Source organism: Saccopteryx leptura, chromosome 3 (genome assembly GCF_036850995.1).
Source record: "Saccopteryx leptura isolate mSacLep1 chromosome 3, mSacLep1_pri_phased_curated, whole genome shotgun sequence".
NCBI classification, from domain to species: Eukaryota; Metazoa; Chordata; class Mammalia; order Chiroptera; family Emballonuridae; genus Saccopteryx; species Saccopteryx leptura.
Genome location: NC_089505.1, coordinates 88,191,463 through 88,205,143, shown reverse-complemented (window position 1 = coordinate 88,205,143; position 13,681 = coordinate 88,191,463). Strand labels below are relative to the sequence as shown.

Sequence of the window (13,681 nt, the reverse complement as noted above, 5' to 3'; positions counted from 1 at the left end):
GAGTGTAAAGCCACATGTCCCTGACCATTAGCTACTCCCCAGAATTACATCATGTGTCCAGATAACCGTCCTCCATAATATGTATTTCTTTCTTACAAGGACATGGCTTTTTTTTTTTTTTTTTTTTTGCTGCTGCTTTCTGCATTCTGGGGGGAGGGGCGAGGTGGGGTGTAAGTAGCACTGGGCATTCTTACAGCTACAAGGAAGATCAGCAACATAAAAATACCCCAAACCCATCAGGGTCATATGCGAGGATCCTGTGGACCTCTCTGATGGTAGGTGCGTGACAGCAAGGGCGGGGGCCCGGGGGCGATAGGGGGCTCTGTCAGGTCTGAGACAGCGTCGTGGTGACTTTCTTACCTGGATTGGTGCTTGCAATGACGGTGACCCCTTTGGGTATTTCTGGAGAGGCGATGGCTTCGCTGTGCCACTGGCTCACCCAGCTGTCTGTGTTGGGCTCTTCACTCGGCGCACAGTGGACTCTGGGGTTCTGCCCCAGCTGAGCCTGCTCATCCCTCTGCAGGTGCTCCAGACACTCGGCCAGCTTCACGTGCCCCCGTGACCTGGCGATGCCCAGGGGCAGCCGGCCCAGGGAGTCGGGAATGGAGATGGCCCGGCGGTCCCACTTGTAGAGCACCACAGCAGCTTCCAAGTGCCCGAGGGCGCACGCCCACATCTGGAAAACAGGAAGGCTGATGGAGCGGCTCCCTTACTGCGAGCCTAATGCATCTCGCTGGGCTGCTGCTGCCAACAGGCACATCTGTCCCTGCTGGCACCGTCAGCAGGGCCACAGAACGTTATCATTACAAAGCAGCTCCGGTAAATGTCATCTGTCAGTGAGGGGTGACGCAGGGAACCCCGCACAGGCCCCCCTGGAAAAGGGGTTCAGGAGTGAACGGACGAACTCCTTACCAGAGGGGTGCAGGAGAAGTGGTCCACATTCAAGGGGTCAACTTCCAGCTCCAAGTCAATGCTGTCCGCGTGCTTTGTGCTGCAAGGGACAGCCCAGTTAACTGCCGTGAGCGGGGAAGGGCAGAGACGCTGTGAAGCCCCCCAGAGTGAGAGTGACTGCGCACCTACCACCCCCGGTGTGAGGAGCCGACCCCCATTTCATGGGGCGGTCTGAACCCTCCGTCCCTCCAGGCACCCAGCGGAAATGAAAGGTACAGCCTTCAGGGAGCACCTCACTAAGCCCTTCTGGGGTGGAAGTTCATAACATCCCTTAAAAACTGTCCACCGAGCAAGTCCCTTTGCACACTGGTCAGAAGGCCCACTGAGTGGCTGGACTTCCCTCTGTTAGAGAACTGCCCAAGAGCGCCCCCAGCCTTACCGCCATTTGATGAGGGTCTGGATGAGGGTGGCGTAGCCCTGGGCTGCCGCCAGGTGCAGGAGGGTCATCCCGCGGAAGGTCTTGGAGTGGATCAGGTGCTTGGACTTGGCCCAGCAGGCCCTGCTCATCATCTTCTCACACACTACCACCACCCGGCTCTCGAAGCAGCTGCCCAGCGTCCCGGGGCCGGAGGCGCACTGCAATGAAGAAGCACCCTCCCGGTCAGAGGCAGGCCCCGTTGGCAGGTCAGTGTCCTGGTGCGGGGCAAACAAAAGCTTCACGGTCAGTGATGCAAAGTGAGCAACGCAAAACTGAGAAGGAAGAGACATCGTGAAACAGAAGAGAGTTGCATGATTCAGCTCTGTGGCATGTCTGCTGTCAGGGCACAAGGATTTTCCATGACGCCAGGAACACTCGCATCTGTCTGTTACTGCTGACACTTGGTTGTGAATGACATCCGGTGTCTCTCGGGGCCTTGGCCTCCTGGCTGGAGCAACCACTGCAGGCAGCAACCCCTCACTGCAGGGAGCAACCCCTCACCGCAGGGAGCAACCCCTCACTGAAGGCAGCAACCCCTCACCGCAGGCAGCAACCCCTCACTGAAGGCAGCAACCCCTCACCGCAGGGAGCAACCCCTCACTGCAGGGAGCAAACTGTTGTGAGAGAACAAGGCAGAGTCGTCTTCCTAACGCTTCCCCTCAGATACTGGGACCTCTGAGTCCCCTGCTCCTTCTGCGGGAAGCATGTCACTTAGAGGAGGATTTCTTCCCCTTAAGAAACACTTAAATACATCCAGTGATACACTGCGACCACATGGATGGACCTTGAGGGCATTATGCTATGTGAAATAAGAGCAAGATAAATCCTTCTGACCTCACTTATATGTAGATCTAAGGTAACACAGAACAAAAACCCCAAGCTCATGGATACCGGGAGGAGACTGGGGGTTGCCCCCGGCGGAGCTGCGGGGTGAGCACAGTGGGTGGAGGGTCAAAAGGTGCAAACTTCCAGTTACAAAACCAGCAAGTCCTCGGGATGTGATGTGCACGCAGCACAGGACTACAGCTGCTACTGTGTTGCATCTTGGAAAGCTGCTAAGAGTAGATCGTTCAAGTTCTTAGGAGGAAAAACGTGTAACTCTGTGATGTCGAGTTAGTCTTACTGTGGGGCTCATGTCACAATGTACACAAATGTTGAATCATTATATTGTATGCCTGAAACTAATAGAATGCTACAGGTCTATTATATCTAAATTAAAAAAAATTTTTTTTAATCTAATAATAAATCAGTCCTTTATATAAAGTGAAAAGGATACTGGGGAAAGCACTAGATAGAACCTTAAAATTTAAGTATTTTAATAACAATAGAGGCATACTAGAAAGACAAATTTGCTAATATTAACCACAAGGCTTTCTTCCCTTGATTCAGTTACAAGGGAAGAAAAATAAAATCACAGTCAGTAACCTTGACAGCTTGTCTGCATCTTGCCTCCCAAATGAATGGCACTTCTAGCCTAATTCTCATCTCTGCTATTTTTTAAAAATATTTTTCCAGTAACACACCTCACAAAGTTCAACTGCTACAGAAATTCTGTTACTCCTCATTTTAATTTTTAAATTGAGGGTGGGGGAAGCCTGCAAAAATAAAACGGCAGATGATGGATATGCTGTCATCGTCCCTAAAGCTGTAAGAACATCTTAAAAGCACAGCTGGGTGAGCCCAACCTGCAGCAGAATGACCTTGCCTCCCAAGAGTCCCGGCAGGGCTGCTCCATGCACAGTGGACACAGACTCAGTCACGAGCACGTGGGATTCCCCAGGTAGTGAACAAAGAGGGAATTGTTTGTTTTTTGCATTAAATAAAACAGCCACCTCTCCATTACGTCAGGTGGACACAGATATCCATTGAAGCCAACTTAAATGGATGAAAGCGTGTTCAACGGCAGCTACTATGGGGTCAGGTTGTAACAGGCCAGTTGCAGAATGTCTGAACCATCAAATGACATTATATCCCATTCCTGTTCTGCAACCTTTGTTAGTTAAAGGAAAATGACTGACTGCGTGGGACCCTCTTATTTTAGCCACGAGACAGATTGAAAAGTGACATAAAACTTAGTCGTTTCTGGAGAAAAAGAAGCCCGTGTTAGCCTTCTTAATATTTTACTGGGTGCCCAGACTTTTCTTTTCCCATTGATCTTGAAAGGCTGGTGCGAAATAAGAAAATTCAAGGAAAACAGAGGTTAGCGTTTCAGGTGTGGTAGACTACGCTTGGTTTCATCTATTACTAAAAATATTACTACTGACAATTGACATTCACACGGTTCATAAAACCTGAAATGTTCACTTACTGTAATCGTTTGAAGAAAGTCATCATTCATCTTAAGGAGAAAGAGGGGAAATTGTGTGAGGTTCAGGCAACAACTCAGTAGCAGAGGTAAGGAGCTGTCCGTCCCTTTAAATTTTTTCTGGGATCTCCCGAAACGTCATGTCTTGAGACTTCATTCTTTCTGACAATAAAGCCCCTAAATCAAACTTAATCTAAAGCTTTCGAGACTAAAGGCACTCTGAAACAATATTTGGTCATTTCCGTGCACTCAGCAACAGGACAGACAGCTTCCCTGGCCCTTGAGTGTATAAAAGGCTTACGGATGACTGACTCTGGTTATGTGCTATATTTGTAGTTAAAGCGGAGACAGAATACAAACTACCAAGTAAGTAGACCCTAACTGACGTCGCCCCCCCAGCGGAGTTGAGTCCTCAGCTTTTCCATTGGGGGCCCTCCATCCCCCTGCCAGCTGACGGCAGGGGCATTGTGAGACCAGGGACAGCGATGATCCCAGGCTCAGGAAGGTCAACACCCGAGAAGCCCACATTCCGAGGCTTCTTCCACGTTACACAGATTTTCATGCGTGAGCGCACAGGCACCAGGGGAAGCACGCTCTCTCAGACTTCTGCCTTGTCCAGGAATGAGCCCAAGCCCCAGACAAGGGACTTGTGACCCGACTGCCTGCTGGTCGAGGACCCAGTGAACGAAACCGGAAGTGACTGTGAACACAGAGTGGTACCTGGGCTTGGCCTCCTCCGCTGCCACTGCCAGCGCTACCGCCGCTGCTGCCTCCGCCGCCGCCCTGCTTGTGCTGCTGGGACCCCGTCATCTCCGCCATCCTCCGCTCCATCTGCTCCAGACGCTCGAGGATGGACATCCTGAACTGGTTATCTAGGGCGGAACAAGGGGGAGCGTGGTTCGTTCCGGGACAGGAGCAGCTAACACCGGGCCCGTGCGCGCCTGCAGGACCGAAAACCATCATCGGCCTCACCGGGCCCAAGGTCTGTCCAGGCCCGGTGTCCCCAGCGGGGGACAGTGTGACGCCTCACACCAGACTGTGGCATCTACCGTGGTCCAAGGCTCTCAGCCACCCAGACTGAAAAACCTCTTTCTGTCGTAAGCCCTGGTTTCAGGCTCCTGGCACCCCACTTCTCTGTCTGATTCCCTGGTGGGAACCTTAAAGAGAGCGGGGAGGGGGACCCCCAAGAGCAGATGAAACTAGTCCAGACTGACTTACATCACTGGGAGAAAGCGATCAACAAGGGAAAGGGCACACAGACGTGTATTTTTAAAGGAGTATCCGTTTGACCCAATCATTGGGACCGATGACTATTTCCTGTCCAGCCTCTAGCTTTTACAATTTACCTTAGAAATCGTGTCGTTCAGTGCCTGGGACCGGGGACCGTTGCACATGACTTCCTCGGTCCCGTCAGAGACAAATACAACTGAATGCCTCACCCCTAGTAAGGAAAACACCAGCTCACTGTTGTTGGGGCCAGAATTGTAATTCATGGAGAAGTCTGTGTTCGGTACTGCTGCGGGGATTGGAACCTCTCTCTCTCAACATCCATGCGTAGGCACACGTGTGTGAACATGCACAGGTATGCGTATATTCGAGTTGGCGTACATATATATGTGAAACGAAAAAGGCAGCTAAGACCATTATAAAACCATGAGCGCCGCCATTCACTGAGCAGGTCTGAAAGAACGCCGTGCTGCGTATGACACAGTGAAGTGGACAGAGAAGGCGCTTCCTGCCCGAGCAGGTGAAGCAGGGAGGAGCCTGAGACAGGGAGGGGTGGGTGGGGGCAGAGGCTAGAGATGCCAGGAGAGGTGACACTGATTGTGACCAGAATAATGAGAAAGAGCCAGGGCTGCAAGAGCTGTGGGGAGGGACCTGTGAATGCCCAGGCCCCGGGGCAGGACATTCCTCAGCACGAGCCCTGTGGCTGGACCACAGCGTGGAGGGGCCCAGAGGACCAAGGCGGACAGGTGGGCCTGGACCAGAGGACACAGGTGAGAACCCTGGCTAGCCACACAATAGTTGCGTGACTTTGAATAACACCGTGGTGCCTTGGTTTCCTTGGCTCTTAAATGTGGAAGTAATTGTACTTATCTTGGAGAGCTGTTGTGAGAATTAAATGAATATATATACATGCTCGGAACACGGTAAGTCCCAGACATGCGTGCCGGCCACCCGTCATCTTCAGATAGATGAAGCACATGTTCTCGGAAGCTTACTGGACAGCTGGCACAACATACTTCTCCTTCCAACTGCTCATGGCATTAACTATTTTCAAAATATAGCCATCTGAATCATGGGAAGGCATAACCCGGAAAAGAAATATTTCCTCAGTGTTCCTCGCCATCCTAGCTCTAAATCCTGACCTGCGTGAGTAAGGTGTGCTGATTCTCCAGGAGATAAAACATTGGGCACCCCACCACCACCACCCCTCGCCCTTTCGGACCACCTCCTACGTGCCTGGCTCCGTTTTCATCACAGTACAAGTATTAACTCATTCGCTCGTCACAACGATCACGGGGGGGGGGGGGGGGGGGGAGCTGATGTCATCCCCGCTTTACAGACCGGGATGCTGAGGCTGAAGAGGCAGCTGGTCTGTCTGCCCCAGGACCTGGGGCCTCACTGCGGTGCAGAGACAGCAGGAGGAGGAGTTGTGGGAAGGGAAGAGGCCCAGTAATGGGGCGGGCTGAGCCGACAGAGCAGAACGCTTTTCTTAGAGTAGACGGACAGTCAGTACCTGTCCCCAGGAGCACTTTCCATCCTGAATGTTGAGCTGATTTCCCCTTCCTCTGCCACAAAAACAAGATGAGGAAGACTGCATTTCAAGAATTGCGATATTATTTTCTAATAAGCCCCTCTTAGGAACAGCGCTAACCAAGAAAGACCTTTCCTTCTGAAGGGTGAACCATAAGCTCTGCGTCCCAAAGTCACGCATACGCACAGAGGTCAGACTCCGAAGAGTCAGCTGCCTGGCGTCTCCGTGGCGCTGTCGCTGATGGGAAGCAGCGCTGGATGAACATGCATGGGGTGAACTGCACGTGGCTGATGTCACGCTGTGACTGCTAAGGGCAAACACAACATGACTTGGGGGCGGGCACTGGAAGCCCAGCTCCATGCCCTCTCCACTGCAAAAGAGAGATCTTGTAGACTGTGGCACGCCTGCGTTTGCAGCTAGCTGAAGGCGAAGAGTTTCACCTTTAGGTTAAGAGTTCGATTCCAAAGACCATGGCAGTGACCCCTTGTGGCCCTTTTACTGACTGTCCCTCTTATTCCTGATTGTGCCAGCCAGCCAGACATCCCTCGCTGAGCCCACATGCAGATACGCCCGCATCCCCCTGATGTCAGCTAAGACTGTGTCGCCACAGGATTTATTCCTTCTCCAACCTACAAACCTTGTGTCTATTACATGAGTGTCTTACTTGGTTCAGAACAGGGCCTGCGCTCCTTTGGAGCTGGTGGCCAAGATTAACATTCCATGTCACGCAGAGGGGCAGAAGGGCACAGACTGGGCTGCCCAGCTGGGGTCTGCCCTGGGGGAGCACTGTGGGCACACTGCCTCCCGCTGCGCTGCGGGTGGTGGCTTTGTTCTGGCAAAGCTGCAGTGTGCAGGCTCCTCATCCCCGCCCATCCCCCTGCCAAAGTGCACACTGTGAGGACAGACCCTTCCCCCACATCCCAGAGCCAGGCCCTGCCCACGGCATCTCCACGTCAAAGCCCTCCAGCAGTCACATGGGCGGGACAGCCGGTACTGGCTTTTTTTTGTTCCTGGGCCAGCAGGTGGTGAGTACAGCGTCATCCCCCCCAGCGAACCCTGTGAGAAGGGCTCTGACGTTAGCGCGCTGCCCTGAAAGCACATTGTTTGCCTCTTCACAAAAGCGCGTCAGGCATTACGGCATCTCTGAGCCTCTCGGCTCCGAAGGGGGTGGGTGGGGGGGGTAAGTCATGTGAGAGACAATCTCCCACGGTACCGAGTGGCCGGCCTCCGGGAGCGCAGGTCTGCGGGACGTGCAGACTGGGCAGCAGAGACTGCCCTCTCCCCTGGGCAGGGCCGGCCGGCTCCCCGCCTGTCTGGCTGGCTTACCTCTCCGCTCCTGGCAAGTCGAATATAATAACCTGATGCTTGTTCTGGTGTGACAGCTGCATGAATACACGTTATTGTAAAAATACATGGCAGATGCACAGCCACATGTGGCCTTAGCTGGAGATTCTGTGTGTGGTCACAGGATAAAGGGAATATCATTTCTTAGAAGAAAATAAATTTTTTTCTGATTACATTAGAATAATAATAAAGAGTACACATGAAGATTCATTTATTCAGCTGCAGATATTTGCTGAGCACCTATTGTATACCAGGCAGGTAAGGAGGGCCCTGAACGTTAAAGACATCCCCACCCTGCTTGGTCGGCTAACAAATAATTCCTGCAGCCTGAATGAACCTGGGTTTATAAAGTAACATGTTGGGGTGGGGGGGGGGCAGAGAGAGAAAACAAATGATCTAGGGGGCCAATAAACCTGGCCCACTTCTCACCCAGGATGTTTCAGACAAAGCCCCCATGACTCAGTTTTGAGGGCTTCCAAGCCCCGCGCCCTCGGGACAACTAGTGAAGCTACTGATTGCTCCGCCCTGAGAACCAGACACACAGAGGGGCTGGGTGCACATCGCCACAGGCCGTAGGGCTGCCGAGGGCCCAGGACACAGGGCAGCTCCTGGCTGTCAGTTCTTGTCTGGAAGTGCTGGCTCCACCAAGGGAGCACGTCTCCACTTATAGAGAAAGGTTCTCCAACTTCTCCCCCCCCTTACCCCCCCAGGAAGTCACGTGATAAGCCCCAGCTCTAAAGATGGGGACACAGCCAGGCCCAAGTCCGGTTCCTTTCCTGCAGCACCAGCTCTTGGCGTGCGTCTGGGCGCCCCTCTGTGCGGCGTCCATGCGCTCTGCCCACTGCGCGTGCCCTGGGCAGGCTGGTGCTCATCCCGGGGTTGTCCAGTCTCACCTGGAGGGCTTAACAGACTGGTGGGCCCTGCTCATGCACGGTTTTCTTTTCTTTCTTTCCTTTTTTTTTTTTTTTTTTGGAGGTCTGGGAAAGGCCCAGAGGTTGCACTTCTATTCTTGGTGATGCTGATGCTTTAGGTCTGGGGCCACATTTTAAGAACCACGGCTCTATGACCTCAGCCTCCTCCACAGGAATGAACTTTCCACCTGCCCAGGCGCTCGGTAAGGAAGGATCAGGGAACCACCTGCTCAGGCAGAAGCACAGGCTCCTCCCAACATGGGCATAGGAGACGTCATCTTAGGAAATCACGCCAGGCCCCTCTGGCCGGGCATGGCCGCAGTCCCGGCTACACGCATCCTCCTCTGTGCAGGGTGCCGCAGATCCCGCAGCATTCGAGAACCATCCGAGAGCCTCGCCCTCCACCTGAGCGGCTCTCTGCAGCTTCTCCATTGTTCCCAGAAACCTCACCTCTTTATGGCCTTTTCTTATGGCTCACCAAATGGGATGCCTTTCAGGTGTCTCTCTGCCTCTGGCTTTTCTCTACTTTATATGCATGGGTTCAGGGAACGAGGACTCTCAACTGTCACACAGCCAGTCCTTCCCGGTACCTTAGAGACACAGGCGCACCTGCACCCCAGGCAAAAAGTCAACGATGCCGATGGCTCTGCAGCACCAGTCTGGCTCAGGATGCTTCCTAAGTCTCCTCCCGGGCCTGTCCTACCTGCTCCCCTGTTCAGCGGGGGCAGAGTTCTCAGTCTGGGCAGCTCTGACACAGACTGGAGTAAACACTGCAGTGGAGCTAAGAGATCCCGGGTTCTATCCTATCACAATGTGACTGGAAAAATAATGGCCACTTTGCACCTCAATTTTCCCATCTGTAAAATGGGGATACTACTACCTACCTTGTTATTGTTTGTGAGGATGAAATAAACTAACATTGAAATCTTTTTAGTGATATCTCTCTTAAGTCTTGAGCTTTCATTAGCCATCCCTCTGGGGGCATTAAAAAAAAGTTTAGAAGATTTTGAATAATGTTAGATTCACAGACGAGTTGCAGAAGGCAGAGCTCCCCTATACCCTTCACCTAGTTTTCCCTCTCACATTAACATCTTATATAACTGTGGTGCCATTTGTCAAATCTCAGAAACTAACATTGATAGATCGCTACCGTTAACTAAATTATAGGCTTGAATTAGACTGCACCATAAGAATCAGAATTAATGTACTTGTTCTGTGCCAGGATCCAACCAAGGACACCGTGTTGCATTTAATCGCTAAATTTCCTGTCTGCTCTGACAGTTCCTCTCAATTCCCTTATTTTTCATGACTTTTAGCAGTTTTGAAGACTGGTCAGGTACTTTGTAGATGTCCCCGGAATTCAGTTTGTCTGATGTTTCCCAATGATCAGACTGGTGCCGTGAGTTTTCAGGATGAATGCGACAGAGGTGAAGCGTCCTGTTCATCACACTGTACCAGGGCTTATCCAGTGCTGCTGTACTGCCGGGGGCTGACCTTGATCTTCTGGTCTATGTAGTTACTATGTTTCTCTCTCCACACTCCATTCTTTGGAAGCAGGTCACTAAATCCAGCCAGTCCTCAAGGGGACGAAGGTTAGGCTCCCCTTCACGGGTGGGGGAGTATCCATAGATACTATTTGGAGTTCTCTCTATATGGAAGATTTGTTCTCTGTGTAATTAGTTGGTCATTTATTTACACCGGCATGAATGTATGTGTCTTTGTTTTACACCTGGGGTCACAATCCAATTCTAATTACCTTCTTGCTCAAAGCAGTCCATCTCTGGCTGTTGGGAGTTCTCTCAGGCTGGCTGCTGGGTCCCCATGCTGCACCCCCAGTCCCTTCCCTCCCTTTTTGAGCACTTCCTTTCCTTCTGACATTACAAGATACTCCAGGTTCAGCCTGGCCCTCTAGTCGGCAACTTCTCTAAGGAGTCCTGCTTTCTCCGATTGGAAAATGCTATTTAGAAACCAAGGTCTAAGAGCTGGATGTGCTCTTGGCTGTTGGGATGTCACTGCTTCTAGGTGCCCTCAGTGGACAGAGCACGAAAATATACGGAAGTATAATAACTCGTGCATGCACACATACCTGTACAGGTATTGATCGACTTATGACCTATGCAACTTACAACCATTCGACTTTACGACCACAATCCCTAGCCAAGACTACTCCGCATCTGGCAGCGTAAGCGTTGCCCAGTTGGGCGTATGACAGTGCGGACCAGCTTCCGGCAGCACTACCATCTCCGCGTGCACCTTTCAACTGTTATCCCAGTCTCGGTACAGCAATTTGTGTTTTGTGTCTTGGATATTTTTCATCAAACCCCTCCCAAGATGTCTACCAAGAGGAAATTGTCTTTGTCTACGCCTCAGCCTGCCAAAAAGGAAAGAAAGGCCATCGATCTCGACACGAAAATGAAGGTAATTAAGCAGTACGAAAGAGGAAAGAAAGTGAATGTGATCGCACTTGATACGAAGTTATCACACTCGACTGTGTCGACGATTTTGAAAGATAAAGAATTCATAAAGCTGTGAAAGGTTCTACACCCACGCTATCAACAGTTATAACAAAGAAACAAAATGGTGTAGAGATGATACAAATGGCATAAAATGAACAAAGAAAATTATGATATATAACAATAATGAAAGAAAATTATGATAAAATATGACTTAAAGATTTTTATAACATCATTTCCCAGTACTGTACATATAGCCTACTCAACTTACGACCAAATCAGGTTATGACTAGTCCAACTGTGGTCGTAAGTTGAGCACTAGCTGTAATTACTTCTGTATCTATCTATATGCACATAAAAATAGACACGACTTGGCCCTGGCCGATTGGCTCAGTGGTAGAGCGTCGGCCTGGCATGCAGGAGTCCTGGGTTCGATTCCCGGCCAGGGCACACAGGAGAAGCACCCATCTGCTTCTCCATCCCTCCCCCTCTCCTTCCTCTCTGTTTCTCTCTTCCCCTCCCACAGCCAAAGCTCCACTGGAGCAAAGTTGGCCCAGGCGCTGAGGATGGCTCCATGGCTTCTGCCTCAGGTGCTAAAATGGCTCTGGTTGCAACAGAGCAACGCCCCAGATGGGCAGAGCATCACCCCCTGGTGGGCATGCCAGGTGGATCCTGGTCGGGCGCATGTGGGAGTCTGTCTGACTGCCTCCCTGTTTCAAACTTCAGGGAAAAAAAAAAAAGACACGACTTTGTACTGATGTCTTTGATGAGCACTAACTGCAGTGTTCACCCTAGCCCTCTAGGGGGCATGTGCTCAAATCCCAGAATAGCTTTGACTATGTATTACAAAGATCAAGATGAGAAAACGTTTCCAGCCAATCTCTGACCCAAGCAGCAATGAATAGTCAGTGGGGGGCTTCACACACCCCTTCCTTTCACTAGGCTCAGCTTCTCCCCTAGGGCTGTGATGCCTAACTCTCAAAGGGACTCATTTAAAAATGTCCCAGATTAGGCCCTAGCCTGCTTCCTCCTTCAGAAAAATACAAAAATAAATAAGTAAATAAATAATAAAAATGTCCCAAATTAACATCTACCTAAAAAAATTTTAAATTCCTAAGCAATGCCCGAGTTTCAGAGAGAAAATTTCGTGATGTCCGACACCGCAGAACACGGTATGTTCAAAGTTTAGAGAGTTTGGGGTTGGGGTTGGCAGCAGTCAGGGTGGAGGGCCCTACTATTTGGGCATCTGATCTAAGACGATGTCTCCGCCAGGAAACCGAGCAACAGCCAGGTTTCCGAGGTTCCCAGCTGCACCCACTGTTCTCCGTCTTATAAACAACTCACCTTAAATCTCGGAACCCAATTAATTCCCATGGCTGTATTGAGCAATACAACATGAGGTAGTTTCTACATTCTATCAAATAATCTAGTTTAAAAAACCAACCCACGTCAATCCCTCCCCTTTGACCTACAAAATAAAATTTAAACTGTTTGGTGTAGCATGGGGTGTCCTGTAGCAACTGTAGCTGGCTCCTTTTTAGGGGTTCCCTTACCACTCACTGTTCTCCCAATCCGCCAGGAATTCTACCCACTTCTGGGCTCTGGGAATGCCAGCCGTCCCCCGTGTCCGCCTGGCAAACCGGCCGTTCTTCAGATGGTGGCTCACACTGCCTTCAGTCTTATGATTGACAGCTGCTACTGAGCAGCTCCGGCAGGCTGGGTCTCCTGTATGCATTCCTTCTAAATCTCAAAACAGCTCCGAAAGGAAAAGTTTCCCTTCACTTTATAGGAAAGGAAAGCAAGGCTCGGAAAACGTGTTACTTACCCAAGGTCGTACCGCTTAGGAGTGTCGGGGTGGGGATCTGAACACGGACGGACTCCAGGCACGTTCTTCCCAGCACGCCCAGTAAACCCTCCCATCTTGTGTCCTCATGGTACTTGGCAAATGAATATCTAGTTATTTTCCTACACGTGTCCTTTCTACAGACCGAGTTTTCCGAAAGCAGGGACTCTGCCTTGCGCCCCTGGCACCACCTATGGAGTAGGTGCTCAGTGAGTGCGAAGAGATACTATTATCTAAGTTAAGCTTCTTCTGGAAGATAATCTATGGATGAGGTCACCTCGACTCTGGGGCCAGGGTGCTGAGCAACCTCTGCTCTCCATGTGGACTGCGGGTGGACTACACCGGTGAGCAGTTTGACTCCTTTTTTCAGGAGGAAAGGGAGTAGTTGACAAGACCAAAACCCCACAGTGTGAGCTGGGAAGCGTGTGAGAAGGTCTATCCACGTACCTGGCTGGCTGCCACTTCCTTGAGGCTCAGGTAAGGGAATTACATAACCTCGGGGTGTTGGTGCCAGGTTGACAGGAAAGCCAGGGGACACCTGCCTTCTTCCCAGGTGCAACCTGGCGTTTCCCCAGCAGCGTCAGGTTTCTGCACCCCCCCGAGCCCCAGGCCGAAAACGCAGACCCCTCGCCTTTTCGATACTCCCACCGTCCCCTGAAAAGAACCATTTGGAACACAGACAGCAGGCTGCCCAGCTT

General features: G+C 51.2%; 1 protein-coding gene across 6 annotated transcripts in view; it reads right to left on the bottom strand.

The window, feature by feature from the left end:
• The window catches only part of LOC136399599 (calmodulin-binding transcription activator 1-like), a 729,052-nt gene that overhangs the window by 26,667 nt on the left and 688,704 nt on the right, over positions 1-13,681 (bottom strand). For all 6 annotated transcript variants that reach the window (XM_066374925.1, XM_066374924.1, XM_066374926.1 and 3 more), the window contains 4 exons: positions 4,395-4,546; positions 1,331-1,527; positions 913-991; positions 361-676 (listed from right to left, as the gene is read on the bottom strand). In XM_066374925.1, the coding sequence (XP_066231022.1) occupies positions 361-676; positions 913-991; positions 1,331-1,527; positions 4,395-4,546 (744 nt within the window). The remainder of the gene's footprint in view (positions 1-360; positions 677-912; positions 992-1,330; positions 1,528-4,394; positions 4,547-13,681) is intronic.